Raw genomic sequence first — 22692 nt, forward strand, 5'->3', positions numbered from 1 at the left:
TGTTTTATTAATACCTGGTTAAGAATTATACATAAGCAAAATTGTGTGGTTTATACACGATAATGAATTGCCCTACCATAGGAAACTGGCCTGTATACAAAAAGGCACTTGTTTTCAAAGCTCAGCTCTATGAGTCTGATAAGATTCTGACTTGGATAAAGCAAGCCAAGCCCTCACTGCATATTGAATATTTCAGAATAGGAGACTCATCCATCCTAGTGAAGGGGCATTCTGCCTCTCTCCACCTACCAAACTGATTAATGGAGATATAAAGACACATGTATAGGCATGCATGCATGCACATACATACACATACATGCATGCACAATCACACACACACATACATGCACACACATGCAGACTCATACAAACATGCACGCTGACTTTTTAAAACCAAAGTTAAGAAACCAGTTGCACTGGTTTTATCCCAATCTTCCTTAGTAATCAGGTACCCTCTTTACTAGACTCGTCAACCCTGCCTGTGGCCGAGCCATGAGGCTGTGCACACGGCATCATATGTCACGAGCATGCCATGCTGATAATCACCTATTTTAACTGGCTGTCTTTGTTAAGCCCTGGCCTGGTGCATAACTCTCCCAAATACATAGACACAGCATAATCAATAATAAGATTGAATGTGGGGGCTGGTGAGATGGCTCAGTGGGTAAGAGCACCTGACTGCTCTTCCGAAGATCAAATCCCAGCAACCACATGGTGGCTCACAACCATCTGTAACGAGATCTGACGCCCTCTTCTGGTGTGTCTGAAGACAGCTACAGTGTACTTACATATAATAAATAAATCTTAAAAAAAAAAAAGATTGAATGTGGTTGTTGGGCCAGTATCTCAGTCACTTCTTTTTTCTCTTAATTCAACTGAAAACAAAAGTTCTTTTTTCCTTTTTCTTTTTTTTTTTTACATATTAAGTACCAAGACAGAAACTATTATTGCCAATCCTACAAAAAAAGCAAAGGATTTTATTTTGAGTGTCCTTCAAGGTTTGTGTACTAGGAGGTTGGTACCCCACTTGGCATACTTGGAAGCAGTTGAGATTTTTAGAGGTGGGGTGAGTGGTGGAACCAGAAATACTGGGGGCACACCTAAAAGAAGGAAGCCTGCCTTTTCTCTTTTGCTTCCTGGATGTTAGGGGAACATTGTCACTTTGTCACATCCCGCTAGAATATGATGCCTTAGGCCAAAAGAAATGGGCCAGTCAAGCAAGGACTGAAACACATAAAAGTGTGAATCTAAACAGACCATCTGTTGACTAACTCAGGGTTCTGATGTAGAGAGAAGGCTGACTAATATAACATAAGGTTAAAAAGCTTTCTTTTTTACTTTGATCATATTGAAATAATCTCTACAAATTTAGGAAAATTGACTTAAAATTGAATCTGAGTCAGTAGAGTGTTCAGCAACAATGGGACTTCTCTACCACTCTCCTCCTGTATGGCTCAGGCACATTGCTAATGTTGGATCCAGAGTCCAGGGAGAACTGCAATAGAGCAGTGTCTATTGAACATGGCAGGGCCACGGCACTTACGCATTTACAGTGGCTATGGCTGTCAGCACAAGATCTGGAAATGATCAAGCCAGTCGACATCCCAGCACGAGCCCCCCACCCTTAACTGAAGAGCACCTGGCTATTGAGGGCCTCTGGGGAGTGAGAGTCAGTTTTGTTTAAGTATGTGGCCCCAGGGTAGGTTGACCAAGGTCCGATGGCTGGCTCCACACCCATGAGTATATGGGCAGCACAAATTGGGCTCCATGTGTTATTAACAAAGGCAAGGGGCAAGAATTTGGCAATGAGGGAGTGAGGGGGGTCTAGATGTTTGAGAGAGGAGCAGGGGTGTATATGACTCCTAAATAGTATTTGAACCTCAAACAGTAAAAACATTACAATTAAGCTCATGGAGATCCATTGTGTTTCATGAAAAAACAACCATATCAAGACCATGCCCAGATACTTGGTATACAATCCACAATATGCTAGATTTCAGTTTTAAAATACCTCTTCTGTGAAAGCTACAGAAAAATAAGTAAAAATCTAGAGAGAGTGTGTTCAGGGAGCGCAGCTATGCTAGTTAAAATTAACTGTTAACCTGACACAACCCAGAAACACCTAACAAAATCTTAATTGAACAATTATCTGTATCAGGTTTGTTTGTAGGCATATCTGTGAGGAATTGTGTTGGTCCTTACTGTAGACCCAGTCCACTGTAGGAAGTGCTATATCCTTATAAGGTTTCCTGTGCTGCATAAGAGGGCCAATCAATGACCCAGAAAGTGGGTCAGCAAGCAGACCTACTCAGTTATTCTTGCCTCTAGATTCCTGCCCTGACTTCCATCAGTGATAGACTGTCATCTGGTACTGTAAGCAAAACAGAGCCTTTCTTCCCCTCTTTGATTTTGGTCACAGTCTATTATCAGTACAATGGAGTGTAATAAGTGGAAGAAGACAGAAAGTTTCAAGAGTGCTGGAAGTTCTCATTTATTCAGTCATTCTGGACAGCTCTGTGTTCTTTCAGTTACATTTCACGAGTTAGATGTATTCTAATATCCTTCCATACATGTTAAGCACACTACAAAAAAGAAAGCAATTTCTACATTCCTCAACATAAAGACAAAGCTACCACAGTGAACCCAGTAAGTTCAGTCCTACCCTGGGATCTATGGAATCGATTCTAGAATCTATACTCTAAAACTAGTATTGGAAGTAAGTCTCAAACCCAAAATTACTAGTATTACTCTAAAAATAAATAAATAATGTCATTGTTAATATTAACTCTAAAAAATTTAGACTATGAAAAATAATTATTAGTAACAGTTTATGAATTCTTGAATTGCTTTTTTTTTTGTTGTTGTTCTGGGAAATAACATCGAATTTTGAGAAGAGTCACACTGAAATCCATACATTAATTTTGGCATTATAGCTAGCTATTCATGATCTTAATTCTTCCAATTCAAGAGAATGAAAGGTCTTTTCATCATTTATGGTCTTTGATCTCCATTTTCAAAAACCTTGAAGTTTTCACTGTAAAAGTCTTGAACTTCTCTATGTAGATCAATTCCTAGCGACTGTACATGTATACCTATATTACATATATATATATCTATGTATGTGCTTGATATAGTATATGTGATACACATATACATATATTATATTGACATTGCATATGTGTATATATCTATACATATACACACATATATATGTGTGCATGTGTATATATGTATATGTATATACATGTATATACACACACACACACATATGCTAATATAAGCATTTTTCCTAATTTCTTCCTCTGAGAGTTCCTTACTGGTAAATATGAGAGCTATTTTTCTTAATATTTTGTGTCCTCAGCTTACTGTTTATTAGAACTTAAGAGTTTTCTAGGAGATTCTATATGGTGTTAGACACAGCATGACATCATCTGCAAATAAGAACAGTACTAATTTTCCTCTACTATTTTACCCCCTTTTGTGTCTTTCTCTAATTGCTAAAGCTAAGTTTTTGAGCATTATATGAACATGGAGGTGAGCGGACAGCCTCATCTCATTCCTGATTGTGGAGGAAATGCTCAGTTGGTCTCCATCTGCTGTAGTGTTGGTTAGGTGTGTTGTATAAAACATAGCCGGAACGCTGAGTCTATTTCTAATGTCTATAGAACTTTCACCATGAAGGCATGTTAAACTTTATCAAATTCCTTCTCAACATCAATAGTAATATTCTGTGATTTTGTGTATACGTTTATTTATATGCTGTGCTACATTTATTAATTTACATATGTCTAACCACCCTTTGTAATTCCATGAACAAGCCCAAATGGTCAAGATGAGTGATTTTCTTTATATATTCCTGAATTTTGTTTGCTAGCACTTTGTTGAGAATTTTTTTTTTTCTTCTTTTGGTTTTTCGAGACAGGGTTTCTCTGTGTAGCCCTGGCTATCCTGGAACTCACTCTGTAGACCAGGCTGGCCTTGAACTCAGAAATCCACCTGCCTCTGCCTCCCGAGTGCTGGGATTAAAGGCGTGCACCACCACCGTTGGTCTATACTTTTCCTTTCTTGTGGTGTCTTTACTGGAAATAAAGTATCATTTAATTAAATTTCCTTGAAAGGGGACATTTGGTAAGGATGGCCACAGGTCAGATGACAACTCTACTGCATCTGGGTAGAAGCATTCGTGGCAGGGGATGGACAGGGAAGAACACGGAGGTTAGTTAGCATTCAGCTAACTCTGGCTTAGAATGTGAGCTCTGCAAATACTAGCTAGATCTTTAAAATTACCCAAGGAGCTAAAGGGAACTGCAACCCTAGAGGTGGAACAACAATATGAACTAACCAGTACCCGGGAGCTCTTGTCTTTAGCTGCATATGTATCAAAAGATGGCCTAGTCGGCCATCACTGCAAAGAGAGGCCCATTGGACTTGCAAACTTTATATGCCCCAGTATAGGGGAACGCCAGGGCCAAAAAGAGGGAGTGGGTGGGTAGGGGATTGGGGGGGTGGATATGGGGGACCTTTGGGATAGCATTGAAAATGTAAATGAGGAAAATACCTAATAAAAAAGAAAAGAAAAGAAAAGAAAAATGGATGGAAGGGCATGGGCCTCTCACCAGGAACCAGCAACTAAGCTATAAACATCTGGAGCTAATTCCTGTGCTCATGGTTCTGACAGAAAAACATTGCCAGAATAGAGGAAAAGGCTAAGAAAGTCCAGATGGGCAAAAGGGCTTACTTAGACTAACCTGAAACCTCCTGTGTTCTCTTCCCAAGCTGTACTCTGTCCATGACCTTATGTTACCTGTATGTGTTAAGGGAACATTTTGCAGAAGGTTTGAGTGGAGGAGAGAAACCTCTGGCCCCAGGTTTCTAGTGTTTATACATACTTGTACTTTTGAACATGCACTTATACTGGTTCGTGTTTTTCTTTGCCTCTTAGAATAAGATATTAGCTGATCATACACATTTTTTTTTTCCAGTTTTTCGAGACAGGGTTTTTCTGTATAGCCCTGGCTGTCCTGTAACTCATTTTGTAGACCAGGCTGGCCTCGAACTCAGAAATCCGCCTGCCTCTGCCTCCCGAGTGCTGGGATTAAAGGCATGCGCCACCACGCCCGGCTCCTTATGAATTTCTAAGTGCATTTAAAAGTCAGAGCATGAGAATGAAAACAAAGCCTTTTTTTTTCTTGGTAAAAGTCATGCATTCTAAGTTTGACTTGTGCCCAGATGGATTAATATGTACTCGGTGTGCAGATATGACTTGAGGGAATGCTGTGGCCTCTCCCTCACAGGTTTTAGAGCAGCTGTACCACATGGCAAGTAAAATACCAAGCATGTCCACATGCTACACTTCAGTCTGAACTCTCGCATTTGACAGTGATGTACATGTTGAAATAATAATGTGTTCCTGGTCACTTAAGTTCCCCTGTTGTAAACTGCCATTGCTGTTCATTGCAATTATGACTATATTATAAAGTTTTAAATAGCATTATTGTATTATCAGAAAACATCTATTGAGTCTGATCCTGACGGAACTAACTCATAATTTAGAAAGGAAGTATTTCTGAGAGTATTTGGAGTCATTTCCCAATCTACAAATTAGATGTAGGCTTCTTTTAACTCTTGATATTAGTATGGACATAATAAAATTGCTTAATGACTATAAGACTCTATTCATTATCTTAGCGAAAAAGTTGGTAATGGTATTTATAGCACAAGCTTATTGTAAGAATCAGAGAACACATGCCAAGCACATTTAGGGTGGTGAATGTGGTAAGGTGAAACAGTCTTACCTTTACCATAGGCTACTTACAAGAAAAGTTTAATTTCTGCTCTTGAATTAGAGAATTTTGGATGGAGCCAACTCCTGGGAATGCTTGGTATATGCCTTAGCTTTCCGAGCCTGTTCGAAGCTAACTGCAACCCCCCTTTTCTAGCTTCATTCTACCTTCCATTATAGCATACAAGTTCCTCAAGCTTTTCAGAGGACGGTCCCCAAACCAGCTAATGTTTCCAGGATTTTATACATGGCCACTCAACAATGCTAGCATCTACCCTATTTCTCTACAAGAATAACCGTCACACCCCCACCGCCAGGCTCAAATGCTATCTTTGCTGAACAAATATACGTTATTTCCCTGTATTAGAGCACTGACTTTCTACTGTCCCCTTACTCACACCCAATTCTACCCTCTTCGAAACCAGACATCTTGATACTAATACAGCTAACTCTCAGACTATTCGCTCACTCCTATGGTTGGCTAGATCAGGGCATCATGGTTGTTTCCCCTGCACACTGCAAAAAATATAACAGCTCACTAATAAATGAATGCGGTCCAGGACAGAGCTCTGGGAAATCATCACGCTATACCATAATGGAAACAATAATGACATCAAAGAAGAGCGTGACATTGCAACGTGAACTGTCTTGGCTACTGCTCCCTCAGTGTGCACCAATGGGACTGGGCTCTGTCTACCAGAAGCTTTGCCCTCCCATGCATCCAAATGCTTTAACCCTAGTTCAGCAATGTGTTTAGCATATGCTCCAAGGAGCTACAATCGGAAAGTGAAATATGGCCCTCCCCAGTTTGTGACCATTACTAACGTGGGCACTTATGTCAGTGGCACCTTTGTCTTTACTTACAAGCTTGACATAAATTGTTCAATCGATCAAACGTAAAATGACAAATAGCTGTATGAGATTATGTCTTTATGTGGCGAGGAAGAATGCTGCCGAGGATACTATGGCAGTGGCTCAGAGGGCCATTGCAATTTCAGAGGCAGGAGAGGAAATATACTCTTCCAGGCAAACAGGCAGAGTACATAGCTACATGTGCATGTTCTATAGAGAGCTTTTCTATGTATTTTGAACATGTCTTAAGGATCAACTATATGCAATACACAAAGTTCCTTCAAATCAACACAGAAGCGTTCTTCTTTATGTTACTAGCAATGAGAGAAAAACAATCATTCAAACAATTTAAAATGTTATCAATGCTCTGATACACAGGGCTAAGGAGATGAACCTTGGTCTGGAAGGAAGCTGGTGGCAGTGGATAGTGGAGAGAACTGTGACAGAATGACTGTGGCAAAGCCATTCATTAATAGTATCTGAGTGACTCCCACTAAGGGAATGACGATGATGAAGAAATCGGATGGAGTCTTTGCCATCAAGAGGTACAATGAGCAATGGTTAGACTGAGCTAAAGCGATCAGGGACACAGATGCACCATTAGACACCGAGTCAGCTGATAGGAAGCACTGGAACAAGAACTAGCCACACATACAGGAAAAACAAAACCTGGCCTTATCTGCACTTGCACCGGAGGACAGGAAACAAGTCCTTTGCCAACTGCTTTATAAACTGATATCTGGAACAGTAGAATGAGAAGGAGGCACTGGTCCTGAAACAATATACCTAGACCGAGATAAGGAAGGAATGGCTCTTTCAGAAAGAGGGAAGACAAGCTTGTAAGGGTAGAGCTAGAGAAAAGAAGAGCTGAAGGCAGAAGCAGTCTACACAGGGGCGTACAGGTTACTAATAATACTAAGGTAGCTTTGTGGGAGAGGAAATAGGCAAGGTGCATTAAGAGTAGATAAAGCTACTGAGAGTTGCAACAAAAGCCAATGACAACCTAAAGACAGAGCCTAGAGAGATGGCTCAGCCAAAAAAAAAAACCCCACCTTTCTGCAAGCAGGAGAACCCTAGTACAGACCCCCATCACACACATAATAAAGTGTATGCAATTCCAGTGCTGGGAAGGCAGAGATAGGCAATGGGCTCTAGCCAGACTAGCTTAATTAGCCAGATCTAAGAGCAGTAAGAGACTTTGTCTCAAAAATTAAGGTAGAGAGTGACAAATAAAGATGGTTGACATTAACCTTGGCCTCCATCATTTTCGTGTACACATACATGTAATTGTACCAGCAAATATACACACATGTGCTTATATCAGACAGACAGACAGACAGACAGACACACACACACACACACACACACACACAAGCTTGTGCATGCGCGCGCTGCCTGACTGATTAATGGGTTTAAGAGACAGAGAGTAAAAAGGTCAGCAGTATATACTAAGATAACTGGTACATCTTAATGATATGGGAGGAAGGACATGACTCTGAACAGCCATTGAAAAGAGGCCGTTGTTTGGGAAGAAAGGAGAGGAAGGTGCGAGGTTAAGCATCACAGATTGTGCCTCAGAAGTGCTGCACCTAGGACCCCTCTAGGAGAACTAAGTGGAGATTTGTACCAGGAAGTTAGAGCTGATCAAGGGAGTGCTGAGGTTAGCAAGAGGCTTAAGGCGGCCTCGGAGGGCTCTAGACTGCCAGAGACCAGCTCATGCGGGAGAAAGGGCTTTCAGATCCTCGCCTCTCCTTACTCAGGACCTGTGGGGCTGTTCTCAGTGTATAGCTACAAGAGCTAACAAGAATTCTGCTACAGAACACCTGTCGTCCTCTTCGGGCATCCATAGGTACTACACACATTTAGTCAAGACATAGAAAATCAAGTACAAACACACACACACACACACACACACACACACACACAGACAGAGAGAGAGAGAGAGGAGTTTTAATAAATTATAGTCAAGTTAAAGGACACATAAAATTCTGAAAATAACTAACAATTGATCCATCTGCCAGCCTGGGCAACTTATCTATCTCTCTCTCTCTCTCTCTCTCTCTCTCTCTCTCTCTCTCTATCTATCTATCTATCTTGTGTCTGTCTATCTATCTATCTATCTATCTATCTATCTATCTATCTATCATCTATCTATCTATCTATCTATCTTGTGTGTGGTTGACTCCCAAGTGTGGTTGAAAGCTTAAAACAGAATCAAGGTCCCTAGTAGCATATTAGTATCAAAACCAGTTGCAGTAACATTGCATCTGTTCTGTGTTTACTCACAGCATTCCATCTTAAGGAATATTAAAATAAACATAAGGAGCCAAGGATTATTTATTCTTGTACACTTTTTGTCTAATTGGTTTTCTTTTGCACATGACCTGAACATTAATAACTCCACACTGCTCTCTAGTGGTGAATGAAGAAAACAATCCATCAGAATGGATTTTGCACACCTCAACTAACAAGAAAAGGTATATATCAGCCACCAAATGCAGACACTATTGCATATGCCAGCAAGATTTTGCTGAAAGGACCCTGATACAGCTGTCTCCTGTGAGGCTATGCCAGTGCCTGGCAAATACAGAAGTGGATGCTCACAGTCAGCTATTGGATGGAACACAGGGCCCCCAATGGAGGAGCTAGAGAAAGTAACCAAGGAGCTGAAGGGGTCTGCTACCCTATAGGTGGAACAACAATATGAACTAACCAGTACCCCCAGAGCTTGTGTCTCTAGCTGCATATGTAGCAGAAGATGGCCTAGTCGGCCATCACTGGGAAGAGAGGCCCCTTGGTCTAGCAAACTTTATATGCCTCAGTACAGGGGAACGGCAGGGCCAGGAAGTGGGAGTGGGTGGGTAGGGGAGAAGGGTGGGGGAAGGGTATAGAAGACTTTTGGGATAGCATTTGAAATGTAAATGAAGAAAATATCTAATAAAAATTTTTTTAAAAAAAGAAAAGGCATATATATCATGAACATAGTTTCTTAATTTGCTATGGTTTACTGCAGATAAAGCCATTTAAAATTACTGCTTTCAATTTATTAGTCTAATTTTAAATATTTGTGGAAATAAAAAGGATAAATTAATTGTTCCTTGTTTTAAAGGTAGACCTGTATTATTTCTCAGGCACCTTGAACTATTCCTGCACCCTACCCCAAGTATATTAAGCAGCAAGGCATGGTGACCTGTGCCTTGAATAGTGAACATTTGGAGGCTGAGTTAGGAGAATCGACATGAGTTGGAGTCCAGTGTGGGTGACAAATGAGTGCCAGGTACACCAGGATTAAAACATTAAAGTCTCTGTCTCAAACAAGTAAGCAGGCAAGCAAACAGCTTAAACTATACTAAATGCCCCATATCTTCCCTTCTCCCAGCCCACATCTCTAAGCTTTAAAACTGAAATGAGAGTGAACCTCCGACTTCTTACCAAAAGGATTGGTGGGAGGGGCTTCAATTTGTTTATCTTTAACATTAAATTGTCTTTTAGCTAATAACTTAATTTGAATAGCTAAAATATATCTATCATTGTATACCTTAAACCATTAATAACTTAGAACTTAAAAAGTGTATTGGAGAGATGTTCAGTGTCTCTATTGCTGTGAAGAAACACTCAAAAGTAGCTTGGGGAGGAATGGGCTTACTCGTTCACACTTGCGGGTAATGTCCATCACTGAAGACAGTGGTGGCGAGAACTCAAACAGAAAAGGGACCTGGAGGCAGGAGCTGATGCTGAAGCCACAGAGGAGCGCTTCTAACTAGCTTGCTCCTTACAGCTTGCTCAGCTTGCTTTTTTACTGAACATGGGATCACCAGCCCAAGGGTGTCCCTACCCACAATGGGCTGGACCTTCATATATCAAACAGTAATTAAGGAAATACCTTAGCTTTCCTACAGCTGGATCTTACAGAGACAATTTCTCACTTGCATTTTTCTCCTCTCAGATTATTATATTGTGTCAAGCTGACACAGAAGCCTTGTGAGATGAACAAACCTGAAACAGCTCAGTCATTAAAATGATTTTGGTGAAACTCACTTTTTTTTTCCATAGGGAGGAAATAAAAACCCAACTGAAAAGACAAATTGTTTTCAGGTGTCTGCAGTGGGAGAAGGGTTAAAGTGGGACTATTTATTTAACAACCACCCTCAAGGAATAATGATAAGAATAAGCTTGTAAGATCCTTTATCATGATAGCTAGGCTAATATAAATAAAACTGCAAAGAAATGATAATGCCAATAGCATAGTCTATTGGCGCTATGGAGTTTTGTTTAAACTTTGGTCCAGCAGATAAAGAACCGGATGCTGTCATACACTTTCTGTACCAAGGATGAGACGAAGGAATGGAGGCCAGGCACGTCTGCTCTTAACTCTAGATCTTGCTCTTATGCAGATGCTGAATCTCCAAGTCAGTGAGAATTAGTGCAGATCAGGAAATGAGACAGTTTCGTTTGTTGCTTGCTTGCTTTCTTTTCCCTCCCCCTCCTCCTCTTCCTTCTCCCTCTCCTCCCTCCTCCGCCTCCTCCTCCTCTTCTTTCTCCTCCTCCTCTATGTTCTCTTCCTCCTCCTCCTTCTTCTCCAGGTCAGGTAACCAACTTGATCCAAACTCAGCAGGTACATTGGCAACATGTCTGCAGATATACCTTCTTTGGACTCTGCTTCACAGATGAGTTCAACAGCATATAACTAAGCAATATGCAACCTTTAGTTAGAGTTATACATATAGTTAGACATACTTGTTATCTGCATACTTGGAGAATTTATTTTTAGGGCAAACATCCTTGAGGGTAAAGGTCCCCTTGTATCTTTCATTGAGGACGTTAAACTTATATGAAAAATTTACTGATGAAGAAAATACGAATCTTGGCATCGGTGGGATTTTGTCATTACTGGCTTTTGGGGGGTGTGGTGGGGCATGTGGAGTTGTTTACCTTGTAACAGTCACCTCCAGGAATGACTTCGTGAATATACACCAGCGGTCCTTCATTCCTGTTAATTCCGCCTAGGATCTTCAGACCTAGACCTGTTTCCTTAGTAACTGTAATCACCCGAAAGGCAGGATCCCTAGGATAAAATATATTAGCACTAACAGGTTAGACTAGAGATCTGTATATAGAGTTTTCTATAAGCTATTTATTAAATGAAATTGTCAGACCTAGTTAACCCAACAGTTTAATGTCTACGATCAAGGATACTTGAAGCCTATCATAGAAGTGAAATGACATTTTTATCAGCTTTTTTACTTCTATAAACAATCAGTAACAGCAGCAGCACTAATGTCTTAGGAGTACGGACAGGTTAATGCTGCTTTGGTAAATTCAGGGATTCAGATAAGTGATGAGATTTGTTTGGTTTTAGTTGTTTAGAAGGTTATAGTAGAGACTCTAAAACCAAGTGTGTTAACATACAGGTAAGCAGCTTCATGTCTGTAGGTAGTTAAAGCAAAATACATTTACTCCCATGTGAATCTCAAAAATTATCCTTTTAATTTAGAGAGAGGATTTTACTGTTACAAAGCATTTGCTTTAGCTGTGATTTCTGGCACACGAGAGAAATGCCATCAAAAAGGAACTCTCGGAATAATTCTACAACAGGTATGTATGCCAACAAGCTATAGTTTTGAGCACGCTGGTCAAACAAAACTTAAAGTTAGAAATGAGTCTCAGCTGCATGCATCCACATTGTTTACTGAGACCTCTGCTAAGAGATATAAACATAAAATGCTAATAAATGTAGTATTTATATTATCCTCTGTTCTAGCTGTTTTCACACACACGCACACACACACACTTTCATTTTAGGCTATTCTGGAATGTGAAATCATACATACATTCATACATACATATCTCTATATATTTCTGTATATGCACATATATATGCATTTTCTTAGGCAAAAGGGAGAACTAAAAAAGATCAAAGACTAACAATGATTATCTACAGGAAGACTGAGGGCACAGGAAAGGTCAAGAATTAGAGGAGCCCTTCCCTGTTGAACCTTGCAAGAGATATGTTAATATATGTTTACAAAATATTTACCAGTTTCTCTGGTTGCTATCTACATGCTCCTTGGTAGGGGTCTTTCTAAAAGTCACCAGTCATTATCTTTACTCCCTGAATTTGGACTTGCCTATTAGATTACTTTAGTTCACAGGATACCAGCAAAGTCAAATGTGAGGAAGACAGATATTCATAAAACATTTATGCTGCCTGCTAGGAGCCATTCTGCTACTGTTTGACAAGGCCCAGGTTAGCCTTCTGAAGGACGAAAGGAGAGGTAGAATTCAGCTGCCTGGCCTTCTGAGATGAAGTGTCACACACTGTTAGGACATCTATTGCCAACCAGAATTTCTCAGTCAACCCACAGAACTATAGGAAAAAGAAAGTCTTACTGTTTTAAGACATTTGGGAATAATTAGTCAGAAAAAGCTAATCCTAGATAAATTTAAAAAAATGACAGCAGATTTTTCAAAGAAGCACAATTTGTAGAAGGAATTTTAAAGAGAATGCAGGCAGAGTTTGCTCTGTGTATTGGTTTACAATATATTATGGTTTGGAGGTGTCCCTCAAAGACCTGTGTTAAAAGGCCTGGCTACTGAGAGGTGACTGGTGGTACCTGAAGAGGCAGGGCCTAGCTCCAGGGCACCAGATCACTATGGGGACGGCTATGAATGGGACACTGAGAGTTGCTTCTTGGCCGTTCTGCAGTGAAGAGACCAGTCAACACATGATGTTGCCGTGTCCCCACAGCTCAAAGCAGGAAGTATAAGGCCCACTCAAACCCTGAAAATGGAGCCGAGAGTCTCTCGAGTTTCACAGGTGATTATCTCGGGTGTTGTTATCACAGGTATAGTCGTCTCACCAGGACTCGCCAGAGTGCCAAGAATGCAATGTAGTACCTGACTCTACTCAGTATTACTCCCTGTCTTAGTCAGGGTTTCTATTCCTGCACAAACGTCATGACCAAGAAGCAAGTTGGGGAGGAAGGGGTTTATTCGGCTTACATTTCCATACTGCTGTTGATCACCAAGGGATGCAGGACTGGAACTCAAGCAGGTCAGAAAGCAGGAGCTGATGCAGAGGCCATGGAGGGATGTTCTTTACTGGCTTGCCTCCTCTGGCTTGCTCAGCCTGCTCTCTTATAAAACCCAAGACTACCAGCCCAGAGATGGTCCCACCCACAAGGGGCCTTTCCCCCTTGATCACTAATTGAGAAAATGCCTTACAGTTGGATCTCATGGAGGCATTTCCTCAACTGAAGCTCCTTTCTCTGTGATAACTCCAGCTGTGTCAAGTTGACACAAAACTAGCCAGTACACTCCCATAGGCCTAGCTTCAAGACAAAACTGAGTGTTCACTAATAGCGTGCACATTTCAAAGCATATTAAATTACCCTTAAAAATTACCTGTCAAGTGGGCTGGATGATCGGGCAGAAGCTGTACCATCACTCATGCTTTCGACACAGTTTCCTTGGATTTAGCAGCTATGTAAAGGAAGAACTTGGAGAGTCTAAATATTCTTTTTATCCTCAGGCTGGAATTATAGAAATCATTTTTCAAGTCTTAGAACATTCCAATACAGTTCCAACATCACATAAAGACATTATATACTCGGCAATAAACAAACCATGCCCATATATTAATACTGGTGTATTTCATTTATCATGGGCTATGATATTTTAGACATTGGTGATGACATCTGAAGCATCAAGGCAGCTCCCTACACAGGTCGATGGGCCTGTCCCTGCATCACTATGAATATATGAAACCCGTGCTCTCTAGTACAAGTGAAGGATACAGCAGTGATTAAAACTTACACGAGCTAAATAAGCTTTAAAGATGCAAAAGACTGGAAAGTGCCTCCTGTGGGCTCAAGGCTACGGAGCTTACAGTCAGAAAAATAATTATACAATACACGTGAAGAAAACAAAGTCGTGCCTCACCGACTCCCCCGAGGGTCTTCCTGCAGATTCTGTATGGCTCTAGTGCATACTACTCCATTTCACTGGTTTCCTAGGAAAAGGAAAAAGACACGGTTTTAATGTCTTCTGTAACTCCTCAGTGACTAATACGGAGTTGTTTAATTACCACAACCTGCATTCAAGCGGCGCTTCACTCCCCGTGAGTGAGAACAGGAATGAAGCTGCACAACAACATGCCTTTAGCACCGTGAAGGCCTAGTCTATGTAATCCTTTAGCTCTCACACCCCTGTACTCCTGGGAGGGCGAGAAGAGACATTCTAAGGGCAAAGTATCATTTTGAGCAGAAATGCAGGTGAGTCTTAAGTTTTTTTTAAACAGTGAGAAGGTCTAACTGATTGAAAATGGCCAGTGTTTTGAAGCTGAAAGCCACATCTGGATCACTATGTGCAGCCCTCTTACTGAAGAACTGAGCAAGGAGGCTCAAAGGCATGGTGCTCTCCCACGTGATGCACAGTGCTCGCTTCCTCAGCTGGAACGTGGGCTGTAGCATCTACGGCAGAGACTTGGCATTCATTACCCTTGGCGTCTCTACGCCTCAGCTTCATTGATACAACAGGCCCCTTGGTAGTAGTGATGTTTCCATCAGCGTGTACACATAGTAGAACCTTACCAAACTGCTCCTTTTACCTTATGCTTGCTGTAAATCAGAGTCAGAGAACTAAAACCAGGGGCGTCAGCCTATCTTTCCCCGAGAATAAAAACCTCTTCTCTACACAAACGGAAGGACCTTGGCCAAAGAAGCAACAATCAGTCTTCAGGGAGCTTAGCCAAGAGTTATACTCCCCAAGTGTTAACAACATTGCTCAACTTCTCAACCTGGAAGTCGCAGGCAAGTAGAACAGTGGAGGTACTCTGGTCCCGAGGGGCCAGAGAAATGATGCCACCATGTCACTGCGCTGTCATCAGCAGAACTCCAGCAGCGTGAAAGTTACTTAGTACTACCCCTAAGGAAAGGAGGGATGATGGTTTGAAGGAAGAGCTTGGAGAGCCTAGAGGCACTGCAGTCATAAAGTTCAATTCTAAGAGAGTGTTTGCATGAAGTCTTCAGACTGCTTTACTGATGCGTGCACGGGCAGGCTAAGACCTCAAGAGAGGACCCTCAGATATAAAATAAGATTGGCTATTGTTTATTGACTCCATGTGTCACAGACTGTGTAAAATATTTCAGATGCATTTATTTTATTTTACATCATGGAGAATGTAATAGGTCCAGGTTAAAGTATCAAGTTCAAATTACAATATTGCCATATGCTAGTGACATGGCCTCAGAAGACAACTAGCCTCCTGGCATCATGGGAATAATGTAGGAATAGCAATACTTAGCCCAAAGGGCGATATGAGAAAGAAAGGGAAGAAGGAAGGATAGTGAAGGAAGGGAGTGAAAAGAAAAACGAAAAGAAAATCCAAGCACTTTTCTTTCCCCCAGTTACTAAAGTGACTAAGAGCCCCATCTAGTGGTGGGTTTTTCTGACAGGACACAGGGCCTCAAGTCTTCCTGGACCTCATCCGAATGGAAGCTTGTGTTGCTGCTACACATGGATTTCACATAATGCCAAACGGGCATTTAAAAATAAATTTTATTTCAGAGTATTAACATTTAAGTGCCCAAATTATTTCACTGCTCTAAATGTTCTCGGCAGTGCGCGATGTGGGTAGAGATGAACAAGAAGCAGAAAGTAGCCTCAGAGACAGTCAGACAGCCACCGGAAGGTGAGAGTGTTCACGGTGGCCTACACAGGGCTGAGGGAGTGTGGAGGAAGCAAGCCTAGCCCAGAATTTGGAGTCACCAATAAACATAAGTAGAGCCAGGGACCACTGTATGTTTTCTCCTCCAGGAGCGCCCCCCAAGGCTAACAATGTTAACTTCATTTCGCATAACAGGCACAGAAAAGCTTTACAAATTACTGTTTCTCTTTTACTTACTCACAAGCCAAATGCAAAGTATAACTTAAATTATCTCCCCTAACATTAAAACCCAAGCCTAGAAAGCTCTAGCAAGATGTGAAATAAAGACATGAAAACTTGCACTCTATAGCCTGCCCAAACTGGATGTAAGTTAACAGTAGCAATACATCTCTTTGTATGAAGATGCCAGTATTAAAACTTTGCACAATAGCATGAGTTTAATACTATTCATCTAAACTGCAAGTTTGTCTGTGTGTGTGCTGCTCTTGTTAATGCGGCTCTGAGCATGTGGATAACACATGAGCAGAGGTATGTGGTACATCTAATTGGAGACTAATGTCAGGTATCTTTTCTTTCCTGTTTTCTTCCTTTAATTTTTTTCTTTTTTCTTGAGACAGCATGTCTTGGTAAATCTGAAACTGACCAACTTGGCTAGGCTCTCTGGTCAATGAGCTTTAGGGCTCTGAAGGTGAGAGTGGACTGCAACCCTAGGCTTTCTACATCGATTCCGGAGATCCACACTCAGACCTTCCTGCTAACGTGGTAGGCATTTTACTGTCTAAGCTAACTCCCTAGCCAGACCCAAGATTGTTAAATTTATGCTGTATGTGTGCCCTTCTCCCATGCTGGTTTCCTACCTCTTTGTTTTCTTCAATGTGGAGTGCACGTGCATTTGAGTGGGTGTGCACTTGTGGGTGTGCATGCAGGTGCCTGTGGGGAGGTTGACTCCAGGTGTCCCCTTAGTCATTCTACAGCTTAGATTTTTTTTTTTTTTTTGGTTTTTCCAGACAGGGTTTCTCTGCGTAGCCTTGGCTGTCCTGGAACTCACTCTGTAGACCAGGCTGGCTTCGAACTCAGAAATCCTTCTGCCTCTGCCTCCCAAGTGCTGGGATTAAAGGCGTGTGCCACCACGCCTGGCACAGCTTAGATTTTGAGGTAGGGTCTCTCAGAGAACTGCCTCTATCTCCTCAGCATGGGATGTGCAAAGGACGTCATCCCACCAGGCTTCTTATGTAGTGCTGGGGCTTACCAACTGAGCCAGCTTTCTAGCTCTGTACCCCTTTCTCTTATATAAGCTTGCAAGCCCTTTCATCAATAGAGGTTCTAGCAATGTTATACACATAGTCACACATACATGTATGGCATGCATGTCCCTACTACTTTGACAGAATGACAAAGAAATACACCGTTTTGTTCCTTTACTAAAATTATAAGCACTCAATGATGATACACTGCTTATCTAGCTTGCTGAGTCAGAAGGGAGAAAAGATTATGTCAGCAAAACCAGAAACTAGAACACTACAGAAAAGCATTTTGTTTTATAAGATGAATTTACTTCAAAAAACTTGGCTTTACTTTATATCAATCTCTTCTTATACAACTTAATTAAATTATAACTACAAACCTTATTAGATAAAAAAAATTTGCCCATCATGCATACAATCTTTGATTAAGATGTGGTCATTTATAATCTCAGTAATTTATAAAATGAGATATTTTACTGTATAAAACCCCAAAAGCAAAATAGGTAGGCATAAAAGCTTATCAGAAATGAGTAAATAGTACCATGATTAAATTAGCAGGCATGACACAAAGAAATTGAGACAAATCTCAACTATTCCCCTGAAAGGTGAGTGTTCTTCCAAATGAAGCCACCATGATTAATTTCTGAATCTTTTTGCAGTCCCTTTAATGAGAATCGCATCTTAAGGAAGCTAGAGAGCCTTCTGCTTCTTCCCCTTTGCTTTTAGACCCGTTTCAGTGAAACAGAAAGGAAGACGTGAACTGCTCCTTTTGCCCTTTTCTATTTATTATTTTTCTCTGTTCAACAGCCTCCGTCAGCACTAAAACTCAAAATACATCTTTCTCTCTTTGTTTTTGGTTATAGACATTTTTATGTAAAAACATGTGGCTAAATTCACTGATCTTTGATGGTTTCTGTGTTTAAGCATGAACTAGAAATTCCTTTCCCACTCCAAGGTCAGTAAGTCAGTCTCATACATTTCCTTTTGGGACTGTAATAGTTTTATTTATAAACACTTGATAACCATCTTAGCATGGATGTAGCACACACACTGTGATGGTTTGTATATTCTTATACCAGGGAGTGGCACCATTTGGAGGTGAGGCCTTGTTGGAATAGGTGTGACCTGGTTGGAGTAGGTGTGTCACAGTGGGTATGGATGGGCTTAATACTCTCACCCTAGATGCCTGGGAGTCAGTCTTCCACTAGCAGCCTTTGGATGAAGATGTAGAACTCTCAGCTCTGCCTGTACCATGCCAGCCTAGATGTTGCCATGCTCCCACCTTGATGATAATGGACTGAACCTCTGAACCTGTAAGCCAGCTCCAATTAAATGTTGTTTCTTATAAGACTTGCCTTGGTCATGGTGTCTGTTCACAGCAGTAAAGCCTTAACTAAGACACACACCAACCCTGACTTCTTCCCCCTGACAGGTCTCCATATCTGAATTGCACTCGTAAGCAGTCTACCACCTCTGATGTGAGCTGTAACCTCCATCCACAGAGTAATACTTACATTTGATCAACTCCTGTCATTTGCATTTGATTAGCTTATTTACTTATATACTAAATTAATCTATTTAAATTATAAAGGCTTTATAATATGTTCCTATATCTGGTAAAACAAGTTCTCCCTAGCCAACTTTTCCTAGCTGTTTTGAATTTTATATGTACATATTAACTTCAAAGTTTCCTTAATGAAAAGACAAAGCAACGGTATTTATTGGAAAATCATACTAGACTTAAAAATTATGAAGGTATTAGTACTTGTTTTTATAATGTTATTTTCAGTCAAAGAACTTGGCTGATTTTTTTTGTACTTCCTCAGGGACTCTAAAGTTATCTTCATATCAATCTTATACTTTTATAAGTTAATTTTTAAATTCTTTCTTTGTTTTCTTTTTTTTTTTTAAAGATCTATGTGATGGACCAAGCATGAGGGCCTGACTTCCATCCCCAGCACTCATGTAAAAAGCCAAGTGCACCTGTAACCCCAGAGCAGGGGAGCTTGAGAAGGGAGCATCACTGAAGCTCACCGGGGCTCACTGGAGCTCAATGAAGCCTACAGGAGCTCACTGGAGCTCACTGGAGCATCGCTGGAGTATCACTGGCCAGCAAGTAGAGAAAAATCTATGAGTTCAAGTTTTAGTGACAGATCTAGTCTCAAAAACAAAGTGTAGAGAAATAGAAGATACCTGATGGCAACTGTGAAGCCCTGGCCCTCGCACCATGCCCATGTGCACGCTCATGGATGTTCACTTATATATGTACATACATATGAACACATACATGCAGGCAAATACATACTCATATACCAACTACTCCGTAACTGACAAAAGGCATAACTGTAGTATCTTCTAGGAAATAGTCTCTCTCCTGCTTCAAGTTCTATAAATGATTAAGCATTTTCAATGAAAAAAGCGCCTAGCAAGCCAACTAATGGCAGGCAGCACAAGTGTACACACACACACACACACACACACACACACACACACACACACACACCACACATACACCTTTTCATTGTAGACTGCACATCTGCAATATATTGATTTATAGACAAGTGCATTGTAACACCTCAGCACACACAGGCATACAAACTCTTCTTATCATAAACCATTAGTTTTTTTCTGCTGTCATTGCAAAGATTAAAATAATACATCTTGAATACTCATATGAGCTTTGTAAGCAGAACCTAATTCCCACCGTTGCTTGACAGTGTGCTTCTATATTCATCTCAAAACACTTCACAAGCTGTGAGGTCAAGAAACTCCAATGCCTTTCTAACAGTTTGCCCTCAGTGCAAAGATCACTGGAAGGGAAGGGAAGGACAAAGTGTGAACTCAGTCAAGGAGAGATTTGTTGGTTTAATAGCAAGACTCTGAAATCTAATAATGATGATAATCACAATAACTTCCTAAGCTCCTGAGAAAGAATTTTTTTCCAGAGACTTCTGGTCATTTAATAGGTCTCTGAAGATGCATATGATTATTCCAACTGACACACTAGGGCTTGTTAGTTCCCACTGAGTGGGAGGGTTTATCTTGAGTGAAATGGTGCTCAATTGGGGCTCTTCCTAAAGGAGAGTACTGTTCCTGTTTTCACAGGTATAGGGGAGAAGTGCTACTAGGGGTAGGGGATTCACACGCCATTTCCAGTAATGCACTATAGAGATACAGGGCACAACATGGCTGGCTTAAAAAAAAGTTATATGGAAGTGTGTCCTAACACCTAACTACTTAACTAGTCATGTATATCTAACTAGTGGCTAACTAGTCATATATATCTACAGAAACAAAGGGTAACTATGGCTTATAAAATATCCTTTGAAGTAAAAACTTAACACATTAGTAAATGATTATGAACAATGAAAGGGGTTGTTAAGCTAGCACTCTGCTGCAGTCCTGTGACAGCAATCCACAGATTAGGAAAAGATCTTTACCAACCCTACATTCGATAGAGGGTTAATATCCAAAATATTCAAAGAACTGAAGAAGTTAGACCCCAGAGAACCAAATAACCCTACTAAAAATGGAGTACAGAGCTAAACAGAGATTCTCAACTGAAGTATCTCAAATGGTCAAAAAGCACCCAAACAAATGTTCAACATCCTTAGTCATTAGAGAAATGCAAATCAAAACAACCCTGAGATTCCACCTCACACCAGTCAGAATGGCTAAGATCAAAAACTCAGGTGACAGTAGATGCTAGTGAGGATGTGGAGAAAAAGGAACACTCCTCTATTACTGGTGGGATTGCAAGCTGGTACAACCACTCTGGAAATCAGTCTGGTGGAAACTGGAAATAGTTCTACCTAATAACCCAGCTATACCACTCCTGGGCATATACCCAAAAGATGCTCCAACATATAGCAAGGACACATGCTCCACTATGTTCATAGCAGCCTTATTTATAATAGCCAGAAGCTGGAAAGAAGCCAGATGTCCCTCAATAGAGGAATGGATACAGAAAATGTGGTACATTTACACCATGGAGTACTACTCAGCTATTAAAAACAATAATTTCATGAAATTCACAGGTAAATGGGATGGTAGTTCATCATAGCAATAGTGACTCTAACTAGGACAATGTAGATTGTGCAGCAACTAAGAGTGTGTTCCAGAGGCCTGAGCTCCACTTCTGCTGCCCAAATAGCCAAGACATTTGAGAAGTCACTAACTTGGCCAGTTACTCCATATGTGGAAAAGCAAACACACCCATGTTGTAGTTGTTACATTACAGATACTCCTGTGCTTCTTTGTGGGGAGTGGGGTGGGAGGAACATTTTGTTTCTGAAACATACATGCCTCTTAAGACGAGTCTGGCATGGGACAGCATTATATTAGGTCATCTATGAGGACCAGAGTCGGAAAAGCAGACTGTTGTAGAAATTTTTACTCCAATCTGGCGTTTATACCTGGGCTTTGACCATTTAGTTCCTGGGTAAATGACAAGTACAACCTTTATATTTACAATAAGCCTTAAATAGCACAAGAGCTGGGCAGATAGATATCTACCCTCTATGCTATTAGAATCTACTTTCCTATCAATAACCCCGTTATTACTTACTATGTTTCATCTGGGCTGCTCTTAACTCCAATTGGCCGGCCCTTAGGGCTATGTTTTCATGAACTCACCTAACCCATGAAGGCTTCTCCTTCCTCCTCCACCTTCTTCTCTCCCTTGTGGTTCTTCCCTGACCTCCGGCTTGCCCAGCCTGTCTCACCTGCCCAGCTATTGGCTGTCAGCATTTTTATTCATCCATTAGAAATAACTTGTGGGGAAGGGTCACATAGTGTCACTTGGGTCTACATGTGGATTCTCTTGTCTCTGAGGCAACCAGGTCTTGGGGGCCCACAGTTGGCATTACAGTACACAATAAAAGATCAAACCTTAACAGCAGGTTAACATCATTACCTTACTCTGCAGACATTTCAAGAGAGAACAAGGGCACAGGGATGCTGACTACCTAGTTTACAAACCAAATTGTCTGACATATATTTGACAGATGGGTAAGAAATTTCCATCACTTAGTGAATCACTGAACCTCATATTAGAAAATAAATGTCCCTTGTGAAGTAAGACCTACAGGTTCCAACCGCACTTGAAAAAACGAAATGAACAGCTTTGGAAACAGAGGCCACAGGTT

The 22692-nt window shown here is 40.9% G+C and overlaps 1 protein-coding gene across 8 annotated transcripts in view; it reads right to left on the reverse strand.

Annotated features, from left to right (window-relative positions):
- Stxbp4 (syntaxin binding protein 4) overlaps nt 1-22692 on the reverse strand; it is a 161645-nt gene that overhangs the window by 131125 nt on the left and 7828 nt on the right. For all 8 annotated transcript variants that reach the window (XR_388390.4, XM_030245750.1, NM_011505.2 and 5 more), the window contains exons 2-4: nt 14576-14645; nt 14039-14166; nt 11567-11699 (exon numbers count right to left, since the gene is read on the reverse strand). Coding sequence is in view for 6 of the 8 variants with exons in the window: in NM_011505.2 (NP_035635.1) it covers nt 11567-11699; nt 14039-14085 (180 nt within the window). In the remaining 2 variants the exon portion in view is untranslated. The remainder of the gene's footprint in view (nt 1-11566; nt 11700-14038; nt 14167-14575; nt 14646-22692) is intronic.

The sequence above is a fragment of the Mus musculus genome, chromosome 11 (assembly GCF_000001635.26).
Source record: "Mus musculus strain C57BL/6J chromosome 11, GRCm38.p6 C57BL/6J".
Taxonomy (NCBI): domain Eukaryota; kingdom Metazoa; phylum Chordata; class Mammalia; order Rodentia; family Muridae; genus Mus; species Mus musculus.